The sequence below is a fragment of the Guyanagaster necrorhizus genome (genome assembly GCF_019112545.1).
Source record: "Guyanagaster necrorhizus MCA 3950 unplaced genomic scaffold BT62scaffold_14, whole genome shotgun sequence".
Lineage (NCBI taxonomy): Eukaryota > Fungi > Basidiomycota > Agaricomycetes > Agaricales > Physalacriaceae > Guyanagaster > Guyanagaster necrorhizus.
Genome location: NW_025064893.1, coordinates 465,337 through 484,363, shown reverse-complemented (window position 1 = coordinate 484,363; position 19,027 = coordinate 465,337). Strand labels below are relative to the sequence as shown.

General features: G+C 47.4%; 5 protein-coding genes across 5 annotated transcripts; 2 read left to right on the top strand and 3 right to left on the bottom strand.

Moving 5' to 3' along the window:
- Positions 1–3,000: 3,000 nt before the first annotated feature.
- On the bottom strand, positions 3,001–4,375 carry BT62DRAFT_981044 (uncharacterized protein; the record flags this gene model as incomplete). The annotated part of the gene is made up of 7 exons (XM_043189561.1): positions 3,001–3,379; positions 3,438–3,852; positions 3,905–3,937; positions 3,992–4,073; positions 4,124–4,148; positions 4,210–4,302; positions 4,353–4,375. The coding sequence occupies 7 exons, from the start codon at positions 4,373–4,375 to the stop codon at positions 3,001–3,003; spliced, it is 1,050 nt and encodes a 349-aa protein (XP_043039053.1).
- Positions 4,376–6,704: 2,329 nt separating this feature from the next.
- Positions 6,705–8,177, bottom strand: BT62DRAFT_163705 (alpha/beta-hydrolase). Its single transcript, XM_043179896.1, has 4 exons — positions 7,932–8,177; positions 7,604–7,879; positions 7,431–7,541; positions 6,705–7,377 (listed from the first exon to the last, which is right to left on the bottom strand). The coding sequence occupies exons 1-4, from the start codon at positions 8,017–8,019 to the stop codon at positions 6,791–6,793; spliced, it is 1,062 nt and encodes a 353-aa protein (XP_043039052.1). The 5' UTR covers positions 8,020–8,177; the 3' UTR covers positions 6,705–6,790.
- Positions 8,178–9,296: 1,119 nt separating this feature from the next.
- BT62DRAFT_853653 (uncharacterized protein) lies at positions 9,297–9,682 on the bottom strand (the record flags this gene model as incomplete). Its single annotated transcript, XM_043182477.1, has 2 exons — positions 9,297–9,550; positions 9,604–9,682. Coding segments are annotated over 2 exons (333 nt in total), but the record flags the coding sequence as incomplete, so codon positions are not given.
- Positions 9,683–11,642: 1,960 nt separating this feature from the next.
- Positions 11,643–13,802, top strand: BT62DRAFT_163301 (uncharacterized protein). Its single transcript, XM_043179895.1, has 14 exons — positions 11,643–12,008; positions 12,059–12,147; positions 12,204–12,264; positions 12,318–12,380; positions 12,437–12,558; positions 12,613–12,649; positions 12,707–12,754; positions 12,887–13,035; positions 13,087–13,155; positions 13,212–13,230; positions 13,285–13,324; positions 13,375–13,468; positions 13,518–13,538; positions 13,596–13,802. The coding sequence occupies exons 1-14, from the start codon at positions 11,786–11,788 to the stop codon at positions 13,623–13,625; spliced, it is 1,065 nt and encodes a 354-aa protein (XP_043039050.1). The 5' UTR covers positions 11,643–11,785; the 3' UTR covers positions 13,626–13,802.
- Positions 13,803–14,568: 766 nt separating this feature from the next.
- BT62DRAFT_932656 (peptidase C14) lies at positions 14,569–16,838 on the top strand. Its single transcript, XM_043186397.1, has 15 exons — positions 14,569–14,706; positions 14,771–14,992; positions 15,044–15,132; positions 15,186–15,246; positions 15,295–15,357; positions 15,416–15,534; positions 15,591–15,627; positions 15,690–15,737; positions 15,787–15,807; positions 15,857–15,999; positions 16,062–16,130; positions 16,187–16,205; positions 16,255–16,300; positions 16,361–16,445; positions 16,510–16,838. Exons 2-15 carry the CDS (start codon positions 14,782–14,784, stop codon positions 16,567–16,569), a joined length of 1,071 nt encoding a protein of 356 aa, XP_043039049.1. The 5' UTR covers positions 14,569–14,706; positions 14,771–14,781; the 3' UTR covers positions 16,570–16,838.
- Positions 16,839–19,027: the final 2,189 nt, after the last annotated feature.

Sequence of the window (19,027 nt, the reverse complement as noted above, 5' to 3'; positions counted from 1 at the left end):
TTAGGTTTCTGCTTGAAAGCCCATTAATGTTACAGTCAAGCCTGAGTGCTGATGAGATAGATGAGATAAAACACACTAAGGGTTTTTAATAAATCTGAATGTATTCCATTGAGTCCATAAAAAAGTTTCTCTTTATGATTTGTTAGGCCTTCTCCTTTTTTAATGGGAGGTTATGACCAAGACTTTATGACATACCAAAAGGTATGGAGACAAGAGGATCCTGATATTACTATATCATTTACAAGTGAATGAGAAGCAGGGGAGGCTCATTATGATAAAATCTATAGGTTGAGTCATATCTCCCACCCCCCAAGTCCACAACCCTAGCATAAACTACAATGGTATCTTGGAATAATTATTTCTTTTTTGAGTTATGGTTGTGGCAGCTCATATTTTTAAGAGGGTGGTGGCCACCAGAAAGCATACTACAGTGTTCAATGGTGGATTTCCGACTGAGTATACATATGATACAGAAATCTTTGGCAGAGTATGTCACCTGGGGCATTTTGCTCCACTTTATTGGATTGTCTGAAGAAGAAGTCACTGAACTTGATACTCACATTGACTGTGCTACAATAGACTCATGCTGAGCCTAGAATTTCATTCAGCATTTGACAATTTCATGTGGCCATTGCATCCAGATGTAAGTTGTCATCTTGTCATTCTCATGTGTGCACTGACAGGAAATAATACCAGCCTGATCATCTGCACCAATAGCACTTTGAATATTTTGCTAGAGGCCCTCTATCTATCATGCATAGATGCAATTTTGAAGTCATCTCCTTTGAAGGATGCCCCTGTGGAAGTTCAACCCAGCTGCAAGCTCATCCAGTTCCATTACTCCCTTGCCAAGGTTTCACATGTGAGTGGTGCAGGAGAGGTTGTCAAATCAATGTTGAAGCAGTTCTTTGAAGGGGGCAGCAAACAGGTGACTATGAGTGCTGATGATTTACAACTGTACTTGACTGTGGAGAGGATGTTGCTTATATCTGTATGACAGCATATAGAATGTTTATATTATATCATGCATTATCAGTCGTTGTTTCTTCAGTAGGGAACATAAAGAAATAGATATATAGCTCAGCCTCACTGCCCTCTCTTCTTTCTATTCAACAGTGCCTTACATAACATTCTGGTAGGGAGTTGCAACAGGAAACGGTATCGACGTAATGGGATTCTTCAGAGTTAGAAGTAACTTGAAAACGGCATCATCCGAGCACAGCCCGCTATTCCATTGTCTCCCAGGAGCCACTTCAAGTTGTTGCGAGGAAGCTTCTCCTGTTGCAATCGTAAGTGCCCTCTGATATCCTGGATCTTCAAAATTGAAAAAAAAAAAATCCTGACGATAGCTCGACACCGATGACTACGTCTGAGTCACGGAAAACCAACCAAACCGATCTTCTCCTCTTGACGTGAGTAAAATTCGTCTTTTTTAAAAAAGTGTATATGTTCAAAACAAAGCGAAAAGTCGCACCATAGGATACAAGAGCATCGCTTGGCAGAGACGATATCCATTGCATCAAATCCAACATCGACCCTCTTCTACCGCAACTTTTCTGCCAAACGTCCCAAAAAAACGTGCTGCCATCGAGTTCCAAAAAGCTCTTCGCATCCCTTTGTCGCGACAATCCAGGGCTATCGCCTTGTCTACACCGTCACTTTGGAGCCGGTTGTCCTTAACGACGAACCAAATTTCTTTACCTTCTGGGAGGTGCTTGTTCTCTACAAATATCTCCGCAGATCGAAGGAATACCCGCTACAAATCGTGGTACATGGTTTGTACGTCGGCGCTCCAGGATCTATGTCCTCAAACTCACCGCCGAGGTACCGTGGACTGGACAGTCAACTCTTCGAGCCTGATGTTCTTTTCCAACATTTTCAGGTAGTCAGCCTACTTCCCTGCCTTGAAATCGCTTACCTTTACTGTCAAGGGTTTGGATCATTATGATATAGAAAAACTTGCACAATGGTGTGCCCAGTCTCTTAGAAGCATTCCACGAACGAGTCGACCAGGGCATAGAAGTGTTCAGGGAGGCCCCTCAATTACGGCACGTTTTATTACCGGGCATCGGTATCACGGAAGTTATCTTCCCTTTAACGCGGTTGAGGACTTTTCAAGGAGATATTTACAATCCACAGGATCTTATACGGCTGTTTTCTTATGCTCCTGAACTGACCAAGGTGACTCTGTGGATCAAACTTCGTGATTTTTCAAACGACCCATTGTCCCACTCGGGCCTTCGCTGTCTTTCGTTGTACACAGACGTCGATTGCTTCAAGTGCCTCCACCTTCCGGCTTTGCAGCTCTTTCTGGTGGAGGAATTGATAGACCAGGTAGACGGCATCCTTGGTATCGAAAAATTCGTCTCAACTCTAGACACTCTACCTGAACATTCCTTCGATCTCTTTCCCACATCTCTCTTCTATGCCTGAGAAATGCACTTCCATACACATCATTATACGTCCGCGTTGACATGACGATGGCAGATGATCTGTATCACGGCCTTACCTACGATTCCGTTTCCTAACTCGCGCCACACTTGGCAGAACTATTCGCTCGTGATGACACGTATGGAAACGACCCGGTGCAACCCTCTGTGAAGGCGTTCAAGTCCAGTAATGCGTCGCTTCTCAATATGGTATCTTCTCGGAAATGCGTTGGGTCGGAAACGGTGCTGCTCAAGTCCCTGACGTTGGTCGCTCCTCATTCTCCCCGACCGAAAAGGTCGCTGAAGGCCATGAAGAAATTTGAAAGAGATGGGCTGTCGATACGATTTTATGGCAATGCATGGGCGATTACCCTCGAAGCGTGATACGCATGTCGATATACGGGCAGTGTCGTTGAGACGAAGGCGGCTGTACAATGGATATCATCTCTATTAGTATACAGGAGGGTATTAGTATGAGGACACTACGAGTTGGACAACAATTGCTATAGACATGTCACAAAATGAAGGATGTGCTCGCCGGCACGTAAAACATCCTCAAAAACAAAATAAACTATACAATTGTGCCGTTCCTTTTTGCGCCATCTTCCCAGACCGAATCGTCCTCCATCCTTTTCAGCGAACTCTCATCCCCCCCGTCCTGCCCTTTATTCATATCTTCGATGACGAATCTCGGTGACACGACCCCAGGTGAGCGTATATCCCCCAACTCGTGCTGTTCGACGTGCACGAACACCTCGGGACGCGTGACGGTTCCTGTCCCTTTCCTCCCCCTCGACCCGGACCCAATGACTCCCGAAGTGCTAACCAGCCCGCTCTGTGAATGAGAGTCCGGATTAGAGTTCGAATATGACCATCCAGAGCGAGAGTTGAGCGAGCTCATGAGGGTGTTGGTGTATAGTCTCGCAAGGGTCAAGTTGAACAACAGATGTCTAGACGAATGTTGAAAAAAAAAAAAAAGAGGAAACGTGATAAGAATGGCGAACTCACAAGCCCGATGAATCGACCAAGTAGACAATCAGATCGATGATAGCCATGATACTCGTGATCAAACCAGTTTGGACCGTCGCTCGGATAATTCTATCAACCAATTCATCCGAGCCTTGGAAACCCGTCTTGTGCTTCCTCAGATACCACACCAAAATGGCAGTGATGGTGAAATCCCCCACGCACGCGGAGACGAGCCATACGACTACGATCGATTTGAATTCTTGGAATCTCGTGAAGGCGCCAACGGCCTCGGACTTGATGGCTACTACGATGGAGGAACCAACGCCCGTCAGGGCTAAGATAGCGACGAGGGCACCGAGATACCAGTTCGATGTGAGGACTTTGACGCGCCATGCGAAGAATAGTTGTACGGCGCCGGCGATGATGCCCGTCAAGGCGGGGTCAGTGGAGAATACTATAGATATGTGAGTCCCGTTGATATTTATTCGCTGTCGCAGATAACTCACGCCAGGTTGCGTTGTATAGGTAAGGAACGTCATCTAGAAGAGTCCCGATGTTAGCGACGATTTAAGTAGGAACAATCCTGTGCAGACCGAAATGCTTGATCAACGAGATGTACGTGTACGCCATTATAAAGGCAGAGTTGAGTAGATTGGTCAGGAATAAGAAGATAACCTGGACGTCTCTACTCAGCAATTGTCGACGTTGAATAGTGAAGGACGTACGTAAGCCTTCATCCATAGCCTATCCCTTCTAAATAGGTTGATACTCTGGTCAGCTATGCTTATATACGGATGGGTAGAACACGCACTTTTGATACGTCGTCATATAGATATATACTTGCGCTATTACCACCCCCAACAGTAAGGTATTGAACATCAGACCGATGAGAATTGGCCCGTGGCTGAAGCAAATTCGTCAGACCGTTTGGAAGGAGGGAAAAAAGGTGCTCACGCGACTTCGGCAGCGCCAGTCATTTCTGCAGGAGGTGAGGGAATGAACTGGCACAGAACAGAGTTGGACCAAAGCACAGAGAGAATCAGATACCGTAATTACCGTATAAGTAACCATTGCATAGGGGAAGGGGGTGGAAAAATGGAGCAAAGTTCAACCAAAATGATCGGCCTCCTGTGAACAATTGGTCGAGGGTCATAGGAGTCTCTTTTTTGTCATCATGACACCGAAAATACCGTATGAACCCTGAGCCCAGTTCGGACAAATTATGACCAAATTGACCGTCCAACCCTGCCCTCGTAACCTGGTCAAAAATCCAGTCAACCTAGATCGAAATTCAGACGGGTACTTGACATTTTAGGGCGCTCGACTCCTTGAAGACCCCCGCCAAGGGAAGTGCTAGCGCGGGAAGGTATAGCAAAGGCCCGATGGGTACCCGACACCGAATTTTTTGTGACAACCTTGGGGGACCGAAAATGACCAAAATCGCAAAATTTTGGTCCAGACAAAGCGGCAAAGATTTCCAAAAATCGTGATCGAGGTTCACAGGGCATTATCCGGGATCCTTCAATATATTATATCAGTATCTCGAAAATCCTGCCATGGAAGTAGTAGCGACGAGAACCAGGGTCGAAGCTCAGGACGATTTAGAATCAATAGGACCGCAGCTGTTCGTCGACGCGTAGAACGTTTTCAGTCCTGAATCCTGACTGTATATCTAGATGGCGCAAACATAGGAGATCGAAGAGAAAAGTTGAAGTTGAAGTCTGTTCTAGCGCAGCACGGTTTGCCGAGTTGGAAACAAGCTCGTACGACCTCCAAAAACGTGACTCGGACCGATTCCTCCGAGCCTCAGCTTAGGCAGAGATGTCGCCTTTACAGGTGGGATGCTAGAACGATGCTACCTAAGTTAGTGCGGGAGGCGCAATTCGGAAATGGGGAACTATTCGCAGCCAGAGTTAAGAAAAGGCAGTGCCGAGGCTAATTTCAATTTACCGCGACGTGTGGCTGTACTTTTGCGTTCTACCTCGTACCTTTGTTCTCGATGCGGCGGATGTATCGCTGAGCTGATGACCGGTCTTCACTATAAAAAGCCAGACTTGCGCTGTTGAAGTATGGCCTGAAAAAGACACTGGTACTCTTCAAAGAGCTATATTCCTCCATCCTTTATCAAGCGTGATCCTTTCGCCGCTGTATTTTTTTTTTGAGCAATTGAATTCCGATCTCTATATATTGACCACGACGGAGGAGTTTATTATGCTAATTTTCCCTCCCTGAAACTTTACCCAGTCGTCCCTGGCCTACTGGCTATCACTGGCTTCCCTTGAGCTCCTTTGTCCCGCATGCCTGATTTACATCGTTGCCGATCTTCCCTGTGATGCTTAATTTCAGGTAGTATAAGTAGGTACCTCACCAAGACTCATAGAAGTAAGTAACTTCGCTAAGGTATAATATCCGGACATCCGTCTAGTCATTCTGACACGCTCAGAGCTGACACCTCCTCTCTGCGATCAGTCTTGATCGTGGTCACTTGCAAAGGTACGACAGGCTTCTGTCGAGTTCAGGGTGACACAAGAGTTGCCGCTGCTTGTAGATTATCTATTAGATGTATACTGACGATTTTGTGTGACTGCTCCTCGAACAAATCCAAAACTTCCCAAGTCCCAGCGCTCAGCACTCGTTGTGGTCTCAGGATATGGCCCCGGCTCTCTCTAACTTCCAGCCATATAATTGTACGATGGGACATCTTAATTTGTTATTAATGTTCCTGTCCCTGTCCCGTGTATCCGCTATGGCGTTGACTGCTGATTCCAGAGAAACCATGGAACCCGAGCACGTTTCAAGTAGATATTTAAGTACAGTGCAGATAGATGTAATGCTAGAGTGCTAATGCACCGTGTATTACTTATGCCCTGGTCCGTGCCCTGCAATACTACCTACCTACGTGAGGATTGTCTGACATCAATACGATGCTCTACTCCACTCGCATTCGATTGAGCGATCCTGCACCCTTCTCATAGTACTGGATGCTCACTTATTCAACCACGGCTCAGAGTGGACCCGAACTCGATTCCACCTCAGAATCTTCCCGCTCCCGTTTTTCAGTACCTGCTCCTCGACGCAGGAGTCGCCGCCGTAACCGCCTCCAACTCAGGCTGGATCACGATCTCGCAGTGAATATTTCAATCAAGGTGAAAGATGACGTTTCGATTTCGCTGCTGAAAGTATATGAAGTTCGCTTGGACCTTAGTTCATTAATTTGTTAGTGGTTGAATATTAAGTTCACGGTGCTTGATTTGAAAAATTCTTATTGTTGGTCAAATTACATTGGAAGGTCATGGAGAACCTGCTTACATCCTGTGCCTCACCCACCAACCATAACCGCATTTGAAACGTAACCACCACCAGTCGCCGTCAAAGCTAGCCCGATGAGAGGATTACGCCCCATTCCCCACTGCAAAATCAATCAATATACTATCATGCACTCCTCCAGGATTGACAGCCATCCCGACTTTTCGATGATAGCGCTTCAAGTGCTCCTCATAAAAGAAGCTATGCGAGCCCGCCATGCACTCCACCTCGCCCGAAAGTATAAGTACTCCCCCAACAACCGTCTCTATATCCTGAAACCACCCTTCGGGTGCACCCGCAGGTTCGACACAAGCCGTATTCTCCGGGGTACGCGGAACATCCTTGATCATCAATTGACCCCATTCACGGAGAGTACAGACACTGATATCATCCTTGGAATCGTTCGCCTGCGCCTGATCGGCGCAGACGTCACCACTAGGGGAGACCCAAGGTGACATAAGGCATGCACCCCGGAAGCGGACAGAAGGCGGCAGGGGAGCAATAGAGGACAGCGGGTGCAGCATGTGTGAGAGAATTTGCAGGACGAGATTCCCACCGGCAGATTCCCCTGCGAGGATAATGTTTTCGGATTTGATACCGCACTTAAGGAAGTGATGGATCGCGGATATGGCTTCACGCAATGGACTGGGGAATTTGACGTCCGGAATAAGGTCTGCATGGGGAGAGTATTAGAGGGTAATTGAGAGAAGAGGTACATTTGCTTACTGTACGTCAGAAGGGCGATATTTGCCTGGATACCTTTTGCCTCCAATTGCTGCTGCACATACAGACAAAAAGCAAACGTGCCAGGAGAACTTGGCAGGACATATCCGCCACCTACAAGCGAGGGACGTGATGATGATTATGTGTCCCCCGAAAATCTCACAGCCAACACTTACCATGGCAGTAGAAGATAACGTTGTCCGTTTGCTGTGTTCCAATCCACATCAACTTGGCACCTTTTTCTGGAAGCTCTTCGACCTTGATAGGGAGCCCTCGCTCTTTCACCCATTTACGATACTGGTCCAAATTTCTCGGCGACAAGTATTGGAGCTGACGCAGGCTCAAGTAGTCCATTAGAAACCGACAACCTGAAAGTGCCAAGATGACCGTGAGGGCCCTGCTTCGCCGAAAGGAAAACAATAGAGTGAGAGATTTCCCGCATAGATAAACCACTTGATAGGAAGCGTGAGATGGGTTCGGATCGATGAACGGACAGAAACATACCCAAGGCAGTCAGGACTACAAATAGTCTCAACTTTTCGATCCAGGTAAGGCATCCGTATTGACTGGTGATGGACATGAAGGAGCGCATGCACGCTAGTCGCCAATTTTAAAGAGAAAGATAACGAGCCCTGTACCGCCGTGTTACCCGGACCTCGGCGCAGGTTCTTCAATGCATATAGAAAACAGTCGATGGCTTCACCAGCATGCAACGCGCTCCTCCACAGAACCGGGTTGTGCCAGTCGACGCCCTTGAAGACCAAGAACAATGAAACTGGTACGATCCCAATCCTTGTGGATAATATTAGTGAAGATGAGGTCAAGAAAAGGGAAGATGTTCCCGCTATCTCGGCATTTACTCCAGACGTGACGTATCGACTACCTGGCGAGCCGACCGCCAATGAGGAAGACCGTTGGCAAACGCATTGGAGAGGGGATGATCCAAATGGTCTATCAACAGGTTCTTGTTGACCTGCTTACGCGGTCTCGTCCGCCAAACAGCCGGGCTGCAGGACGGCTTGGATTACCGCGTTAGCCGCTTTTAGCAACATCTGTTTACATAGGTGAAGTTCGAGGATATGACTGTACTTGAACGAATTCGATGCTGGGCGAGAAGGATGTCGGTGGTGATACTGAGAAGGGAAACCAAACTTGTAGGTGAACAGGGTCATCGTCGAAGGACGGTTAGTCCCATTGTAGTTTAGCTAAATGCTTTAGAATTGTGCAGGTACAAATAGAACATCGACGCACTGTGCGAGCATATATTCGCAGAATTAGCAAGGGCACAGCCGCAAAAATTCAACCCCAGGCCAATGATAATAGCGGCACCGGCTCCTTCATAGCATGCTCACTAGAGAATGAACGGCAAGAATGTGTGGTTCCGATTTGAATGCTACAACCCTGTAGTGGTATCGTTAAGATACACCTAGACGCTATAGTGTCCACTGAAGAGACCGCGTTCAACAATTCCCGTCGTCGATTGGATACGCAATGCGCGTTCATAGAGTCATGCCGATGGCGCTGGGGGTACGAATTCCAGGCATTAGTTGTGGTGGTCAAAGTAAAGAGAGGATGGTTATATAATAAACCTGGATTATCTAAATAAAATACATATTAATGATTTATTTCCTGGTGAGATATCTAATCGTGATGCTTTTTCTCGATAGCGTCCATCACCTGAACCGCCTTACCAGCCAGCTCCCTTGTCTCTGGCAAAAGCCCTTGAAAATTTCGCAGCTCCGCAAACCTTTTCTTCCAAAACTGCCATCTCTCCTGGCAAAAGCCTCTCTTGTCACCCTTCCACAGCTCGCCGCCTCTCGCAGGATCTCCAATACCAGGGCCAGTTTCGAATTCCCGCTCGTTGGTGTATATCAATTGCCCACAGTAGAGGATCCATTGAACAGCAGCGGGAATTTTGGCGTCAAAGCTCTTGTCGATCCGTTTTTCTCCTCCCTCCCCCTCCCTCTCTTCGATTGGCTCTTCTAGGGCATCTCTCAGCTGCAAAAGGGCATACAACTCAAAGTCATGGATCCGAGCGGCTGTTAACCCTGCGACGAACGCGTTGAGATTAACCCATCGTTCCCGCTTCGGCGTCCGCTCCACATCCTCGTTCGCATCGAAGACTGGATACATACAAAAGTCAGTAACTTGAAAGCCCCAGAGACCAGAAGCGTACAGTTCCAATGTTCCCTCATGTTTGCACCAAAGACGGGCAAGTCCTTCCACAACGTCAACCCCCAGCATCTCGACTTCTCCCCCACATCGTTCGTCGGAGACCTTTGATGCTTGATGGCATCGACTAGCTCAACGAGCTTGCCATGGGCGATGTTGTCGTCGCTCTTCGTCTCCTCCGCCCTATCGTTGATCGCACTCCATAGATCCCACAGCCCACCTTCCGCATTGTCGCCGAAGCGCTTGGGTTCGTACGCCCACTGGGTCAATGCTTCAACCGTTGCTCTGAGAGTAGCACGATCGGCAAGGTATGTATCGATGGCCGCCAGCTGCGTTTCTCCTGTGAATGCCATGGTGGATTACGAAATGTGGAAGTGAAGTCGCGGTGATGCGTGTGAGTCACTGCATATGATTGGCACGTGTATGTCTTCATTTCCGGAGTCTACGACGAGTACACCAATTCAAAACTGCTGCGATAGATGTGAACCAGACTCCGTTTGCGATATGGAATGCGTGAAGGTGACACACCATCCATTTTTGGGATAGAGTTTAGAGTGTCGCCGATGCGATATCTTGAGAGAAAAATGCTATCGGTTTCATGGATTGCACCCATCCTTCATCGCGGAGGTCAATCATAGGATGCAGATAAAAGAAACCAAGACGCGACTGGGTCATCGTTGTGGACTGCAATCGTCAAGGAATATCTTCTACTGCGGCGACCGTACCGCACTGTTTGACATATATGTGTTTAATACACCAGCGGCCCGATGAGACGAAGCACTTCACGTCTTATCGCGGCAATTAGACTTATGTCAGTACTCAGTACGGGGACAAGCACGTCCTAAATTATGTTTGTGTACATCTGCTCCAGGCAATGGGGATCAAACACCTCTTGTGAAAATGCATCGACAGTACTCACACCCACGGAATACACCGGTAGAATGTTGATCCAACCGCAGAAGATCTGCTAAAAATGGAACCGTATGGTGACAGAGCTTGATTACACGACTCGACCAGTTACCCATGAGAGAAAAGATGGACGATTGTGAGAGTAGAGAAGGAGAAATGATGGTCCAGGTCATTGTGGTGGTGGGGGATAAAACAAAGAAAAAGCAACGACACGTGCCATATTGATTTTCGAAATCGCCAATTGATCGACACGCATCCCACATGGCCCATCTCGCCCTCTCCGTAACCCCTACCAGGACCGGGATCACACAAGACGGATGCCAGAGAAAGGGACAAAAAGTTGTGTTAATTGCCCCCTGATCTGGCACTTCATACGGTAAAGGTGACCGGGGATCGCAGGATCAAGTATAGAACTATGGGCGTTCGTGGTGCTCTGATCGTGATCGTACAGACATTCTTACTCTTTACAGGCAGGTGGAACGCGTTTTACATGAATCTGACTAGCAGCCAATCCCAGTCAAATCCAAAAGCTAGGCTTGCATACGGGCCCGGTGTCCTTCCGCGTCGATAATGTTGCTCTTTGGTGTCTCGCTTACGTTCATCGGGTAAGCAAACAGGCTGGAAAAATAGCGTATTTAAATTTCAACCTTGACTTTTTATCTGGATTTTCCCGTCATCACCAAATGGGCCACCATCTGAACGTCAGCAGGTCCTCCAACCCCAGGTACAGAAGGATCATAGAGCGTGATACCACGTTACAAAGGATTTTCGTTATCGCCGATAGACCCAGATTATTGAATAACTGGTTCCCCTAGTCATGCGGTCGTGTCACTGTCCCTGGTGGGAAGCGTTCAATTGCCCCTTGCTTCACGGAACCGATGAAAGCACCCCCCTCCTACTCAATCTTCCGCATCTATGCTTCTCTCTACTTTCCCTCTTCCCCATGATGGGCATTCGGAAAGCTCTTCGATGTCCTACTCTCCCAACGTAGTCGCTCAACACACTCTGTTTGATCCGCCTTCACAGCTGGTTCGGGATGGCTGTGCGTCGGACCAAACGTCTATCTTCCTATTTGTTAGCGGGCTTGGCCAAGGTTTTCACCTTCTCCCAACTTCTCCTCCTCTCTCTGGCAATGCCGTCTTTGTCACGCGGCTTTGCTGTTAGCTGTTAACGGCAGCAGGACTTATACCCTCAATTCTTCGCTCCAGCATCCACTGCCTCCATAATCTATTCATTTATCTCCTCCAATTTACTTTCAATTCGGACGACCTTTCCCCATGCATTTTCGTGTGCGTCGTTCACGAACGTTGGAGTATTTGCTTCAATCGTCCCTCTCTGTCGCCTGCTGCCCAAATCCCCGACCTATGGAGGCTAAGCCTGTAGCTCGAAAGGCCCTCCTTATCGGGATCAGCTATGCTTCGGAAGTATATAGGTCGAAGCCAGAGAGCCAGATGCCGGGCGCCCTCGCTGACGTTAAGGAAATGTATGACATTCTCATCGGTACGGACCGCCTATGACGCTAGCCTTTCATCTAGCGTAACCCTCCACAGGCCCATTACACTTCAGGAAGGAGGACATTACTGTGCTGACTGACGGCCCAGATAAACCCCGCCATTTATGGCCTACCAAGGCCAACATTGTAAGCACAGTAACAATGCCGCCCGAGGGTTATACTGACTCATCTTCTCACACTAGGAAAGAGCAATCAGTGATTTCGTAGGCGGGACCTCGTCCGGCGATATCTGTTTTCTATTCTGCACGTCGTTCGTCCCCCTTGGTTGAAAGAGCGTCTCATTTCATTACACCCAGATGCCGGGCACGGACACCAGATCTACAACCCCTCCAGCCCGGAAACGGACAAGCGTGACAAGCGTATGTGTCACGACTGTACAATGGTGCCGACTTCACTGCAATGCTCTTTTCTTTAGACATTGTGCCTTGTGACGCCATCGATCCTGATGGTGCATTCATGGAGGATAAATTGATCATCGACGATGTGCTCAAGAACATGCTAGTGATGCCTCTTGTAGCCGTGGATGCGAAACTGACCGTGAGTCTCCTGCTCATCGTCTGCCTTAACAGCCTAATCTGTCTTACGAGGCAGGCGGTCTTCGACTGCTGTCACAGCGGTACAGTTCTCGGTATGTTCATCCCCCGACTACCCTTGTATTGTTAGTAATCACAGGAAATACGCCTAGATCTCTTACACTATCGCTGTAACGATATCACAGCCTGGAAAAGGACTGGTGCGTATCTCTTCCGCCCATCTGAAGAACTGTCTGTTACCAGAGCGCTTTAGCCCTCCGTTTATACAGACACAGTTCGTCTCGCATCCGCAATTCACCATGACATACCAACTAATGATCCCGTTTACCTAGTCTTCTCAAAGACGTCTGTCAACTTGAGCCTGATCGTCCCTTGCACGCTCAACTCGTTCGCGCCCGGTATCGCCTCAAACTGGGACCCGTGCATTAGGGACTGCGAAAGGTTTTGCTTGCTCCCAAAGCGTAGAGGCTCCGGATACGTCGTACGTCATACTGTTGTAATGCTGATCCGGTGACTCAATGCCCCTCATTAGATCTGCATCTCGGCTTGTTTGGACGAAGAGCTCGCTTGGGGCGGCAACAAGGGAGGGTCGCTGACGAGGGTAAGATCGCTGATAATATTTGTCCTCTAATATCACTGAACATGCTTTCCCCCAAGGCTCTGATCCAAGCACTACGTTAGTGCTTTCTTTACAAATGTCTACTCTTCCTGAAGGAATTTGTAGATCAAGACCACCATCCGACACTCAAGGAGCTGAATATTTTCATAGGGTCTGTTTCTTCGCCTGATTTAGCCCGTTTCGGTACTGAATGTTTTCTAGCGCTAGAGTCAAAGTGTATGTCAACGCGATAATAAAGAAACGGAAGGGCAAGGATGCGAAGGAAAGCCTTCCAAAGATTGCTCAACATCCTCAAGTGAGTCACCACTTTACCCGGCTTTGTCCTTTCATTCATTTGATCGCAGTTCTCTAGCCTTTGGCCCTTGGTATGTCAAATTTCATAGGCTGAGCTCTTACGTTGTTGCTGAATGTTTCTATGCAAGGACATGAACGAACAACGTTTTCTGCTTTAAGCGTTTGATCGTTTTACAATACGTTGATCTGCTCGTTATCAAACTGCTTTGTGTTGTCCCCGCTTTGTTGATTTCTCTTGCTTTATATTTTTCCATGTATAAACTTAGCATCCGCTCTTCTGTTCTGCTACGCACATTCATCCTCGTTCTCGCATTGTTACATAATCGATACCTACTATACCCTACCACGCTCTGTATCTCTAGTCTATCTTTCGTTCTTCCATCGAACCATATGTCAGTCAATTTCATGTGGGATCTGGGATGCTCTCCTCAGTTCATTTTCTGTAGCGGTAAAATGGAATCCTCAATTAGAGCAGGACATCGGGTATCATGCGCGTGGGTGGAGCCTGGGCATGAACACCAAGTACTGAGACAGTAATTTCTTCCGATATGCATGACTCATTGCGTACGACAGCACCAAAAAAAATTGGAAAAATTCCATTGCTGTTCCACGAATCCAATGTGAAACGCGGCAGTGGAGGAAAAGAAGTTTGATCAGACAGATTCATACCAGGACACGGGGCCTTTTGACGTATGAGAAAAATTTAGAGAATGGCCAAAGGTGAGGGAAAGAAGGGTTAAAATTATGGTTGCCATCCACCAGTGCAGAGGACGTCGAGTAAGATTCGGAAAGTGATCGTACGTCAACCCAGTTACATGATTGGCGGAGGCGTTAGCGCGTCACGACTTCTTGCCGTTTTTGCCGGGTTCATCGAACAAGAAAAATGTGGTTGAAGTACTTACTGGTGCTCACCGAACACTGCACTTTTTATGGAGGTGCATTTCCGTAGCGGGTCGCCGATTCCTCGACCGCTCTATCGGAGGATGTCTTCTTCTCCTTGGGGGCTCTGATAGGAGATCTTGGGGACCTGGTGTCTGTTTGTGCTCTCATTGCTAGTGTATCTCTGACGCTAGATGAGCATCCTTTCTAAGCAAGCATCTGGAAGTCCCGGTCGTGACCGCGCCGCACGCCGAGAAAACAGCTTGCTCGGACACGCTCGGTGCTTTGTGCCCTCGCCTTCCAGGATATGCCGCCGACGGCGATACACTTCCCGTTGTTAAGTTCCAAGAAAAGGGCTAGGGCATTGCCTCTCTTTCTATCCACTACCACAACTCATCTATTTCCTCTTCGTCGTTCCGTCTAGACGACCTTTACATGATTTCTAGACCAGGTCGTTTACGTCCCTTCAGTCCTTTACCACCTCCCTCTGGCATCTTAGGCTCCCGTTGCATCGATAGGAAACATGTGACCAGAAAGGCCCTGCTCATTGGTTGCACCTACGGTCTGGAACAATTCGCGTCAAGGAAGGACGACCAGATGAAAGGCACCCATGTAGACGTTGATAAATTTCGCGACCTTCTCATAGGTATGCTCCAGCCGGATCCAGAGGAGATCTGGTCTAACATTCCCTTTACAGGCACTATGTATTTCGATAAGGACGACATCGTTATCATGAAGGATGCTCTCGAGACTTCGCCCTACCTTTGGCCTACCAAGGCAAACATCGTGCGTCCTTAAGGCTCTCCTCCCGAATATGGAACCGACCCATCCTTGCCTAGGAGAGAGAAATCCACCGTTTCGTTCAAGGTGCTTCCGCCGGTGACATCCATTTTATTTTCTGTCAGTCCTTCCTTTCGCTTCGTCGAACGTCGTGTTGAAATCTTCCAGACGGGGGCCATGGGTACCAGAAATTCAACGCCAACAGTACAGAAGCCGACAAGAAAGATGAACGTAGGCAAAGATTATCCGTTCACCGGCGTCCGGTTCACTGAACTAATATTTATTTCAGATGTCGTCCCTTGTGATGCTGTTGGTCCCAACGGCTTTATTGAAGGAGCGATGATCGTTGACGACGTCCTCAAGAATATCCTGGTCATGCCTCTGGCTGCTGTTGGCGCAAAACTGACTGTAAGTACCCACATCACCTACCACATCGGCATTTTGCGTGAATCCGCATTTTACAGGCTGTGTTTGACTGCTGCCACAGCGGTACCGTTCTCGGTATGGCCCAATATGTCCAATTCCCATACCGCTTCCGACTCTATGTATAACATTTTTCCCAGATCTTTCCCACTACCGCTGCAATGATTGCACGTCATGGACAATGATTTGTATGCACTAGTTTTCGTATATGCATTATACTTCTAACCTCGGCCTCAGTCTGTCGTTTATACAGATTTAGTCCGTCATTTGTTCGCATAATCCGGACTCTACGTTTACGTCTGCGTAGTTGCCTCAGATGTCTCCGTAAATTTGAACCTCCTCCGCCCCCGTACAGTCGAAAGGTTCATAGCCGCCTCACATTTGGACCCGCCCATCGAGGACTGCAGGGGATTTTGCTTGATAAGTGATCGCAGAGGGCCGGGATACGTTGTAAGTCGTTCAATTAACATGCTCGATGTTGTGTCACCCGATGAACTTGTATTTCTCTCTAGGTGTGCATATCTGCATGCAGGGATGAGGAAATGGCATGGGGAGGCGCGAAGGGGGGCGCACTATCCAGAGTAAGCTTATTTCTCAGAGTATTCGTTTTAATTCTCATTGAACGACTCATTCTTAGGCCATAATGTCAGCACTGCGTGGGTAGCTTCTCCTTCCGCTTGCCTTCTTAATCTCAAAGTTTTACAGAAACTGATCCCGAACCAACACTGAAGGAGTTAAGTATCTCCATAAAGTTCGCTCTCCGTTCTGTCTCAGCTGCGGTTGCGGCTGATCCTTTCTTTCTTTTGTTTAGCGCCACTGTCCAAGTCAACTCGAGAAAAGTAACAGAGCGGAGGAAGAGGGAGCAGAACCCCTCAAAGGTAGTTCAACACCCTCAAGTGAGTCCGTCTCCTGCTCTAGTGCATTCTTCGACCCCTGCTCATCCATCATTTGATACCTTAGTTCTCTAGCCTTTGTCCGTTGGTAAGTCGAACATCGGCGGGTAGCCAGTGTAGTCTTTAACGTTCGTGTTTTGAACAAGGATATGAACCAGCGTTTCTTGCGCTGAATCATGATTAATTACATTATGGCGTGTAGAGCCATAGTTTCATATACCATTTTGTCGTGCTTTCGATTTGCTTCTTTGTTTTCCGTTCAACTTGTTTGATTTTACCACATGCATATCCTGTTCGCTCTTCTAGTACCTGCTTTCTTGTACTCATATTGTCATCATGCTACTCTTTCCCATCGTTGCATTCTTCTCAGCATATGTTACCACAGAGTGTGTCCCTTGTTGGGAGCAGGTTGTGTAGCGCGGCGGGAAAAGCCAGGTCTGGAGTCGAAGATCAAAAGCTGAGGAGCGTTAACCTTCGATCTCCAGTATTAATAGCTATGATTATGTAAGATAAGAGCAACATGGAGGGTATTCTACTTCAACACTCCCCCTCGACAAAACATGTCTATGGAGGTATTTGTTGGGATAGCAATCCCGAGCGAGTACGAAAATGTACTCGAAGATACGATACCAATCAGTGGCAGCTGACTTGGATCGTGATCTGGACTTACTTAGTATTTCATAGAAAGATCTCAAAGTAATACAAAATGTATTTAAGTAGAATGTCTCTCTCTTGAGAGGCTAATTCTAATCCTCTGTACATTACTCTGCTCTCTACTTACAACAGGTTATGGGCCTCAGCCATAACTGAACTTACATCACTACTCACTTTGCACTCTTTTGCACTTTATATATGTTACGATTTTTCCATTCTTTTCCTTTGAAAGCCCCTATTTATGGTTAGTCAGGGCACTAGGACGAGCACTTAAGACTGTGGGATAAAAGCTTAGTCATTACAACTAGCCAAGTCCATCATTGTCTTTTGATGCAACAGTGTTACCCAGCAATGCACGAGCAACCTTTTATGTATGGTAGTGATGCTCAAGGACAACAAGCACAACAGACAGAGAAACACACAATAAGTAGTGGTATTATTAGCAGACCATGTACAGTATTTAAGACTGCTCACTCTTGCTGGTAATCCCCAGCTTCAAGCTAAAGTTTATTCCATCTCATTCTACTCTTGAGCTAGTCACACAAAGCCTTGAAGCACAGAGAGTCAACATTAGTACATACAGTGGACTCTAATGGAAGGCTCAAATGCAAAGCTATATTAGTTTATCACATGCTAGTTGATCATGTGCAGCTTGAGTCTAACAATTAGCTTGAAGCTTTGCCTTCCCTTTCTCAAGCCCAATTGTGCTGAGAAACCAAATGCCATCAGCAACCACTGCTGACCTTAATAATGACTTCTTTGAATTGATAGCTTTCATCATCAGAATACTACTAGGGCTTCTAGCCATCATTATCTTTTGCTATGGATGACAATCAGTTACTGCTTGGATAGTCAGGCACTATCAGGCATTTCAGCAGATTCATACAATTCTCTGAAACATAACCCCAGACTTACCTTTCCATAACATCCCCACCTCTATCAGAGCATTCTTCCAGCTGCAAGAGTGATCCATACCAGAAACTGAGCATAGTGATCCACCTTTGGGGAGCCTTCAGGAAGAAGAAGGACCTTGATATCCCTCTTGATGACTCAGCAGAGACTGCAACCCTGCTTTTGCAGGATTTCAGAACTCTTGGACCACAAATGTCACCCAGGAGCTTGAGGAGATCCCTGGTGACATCCCTTTGGACAACTCCATCCCCAGCTCTTCTACCTCTCCAAATGTCTCAGAGATTAGAAACCATGCTTGAGACTCTCTTGATGCTGCTCAGATGGCTTCAAGACCCCAGACAACCCCCAACTCCCTCCACCATTCCCTCTACACTATCTCTAAGTCAAGCCCATCCATCAGCAGGCTGAGCTTGATGACCCTTATGGAAGGAGCATCCACCAAGATTTCATGAACATGGAGCTTGCCATTGCTGTGGCAGAGGACCCCCTGAACAACCTTCACATCGGGAGCCAGCCAGAGGCAGGAACAGCTAGCACAAGGGGGAGAATCACTTGGGACAGAATCATATAATGAGTCTTCCTGGACTGAGACCTTAGAATCCTCTTTGATTATAACAATGCAGTACAGCAGCAGCAGCAGCAGATTAGAGTCCAGCAAGCAGAGGTCAAGTGAGCTTGGGAAGAGCTTGCTGAATATATGCAGGCAGAGGCACAGCAAGAGTATGAAGAAGCCAGGTACAACCAACAAAGACAATGATAAGAATGACAAGAGGAGACCACCAGATTGGGATCGGCCTCCTCTGGTCACTATGGTCTCTGAACTGACTTCTCAGGATCCCCCTTCAGAGAGTCTGACTCAGAAGCTGATCTATAGACAGGATCAGGCAGTGCTGTCACCAGAAATGAAGCCATCAGAAGAGGTCATGCCACAGAAGAAAACCACCCTCCTTCCCTCTAGTACTCTGCCAGAACAGATACCATTTCCTCTGATGCTGACTCTGTCCTCAGAGCTTATAGGC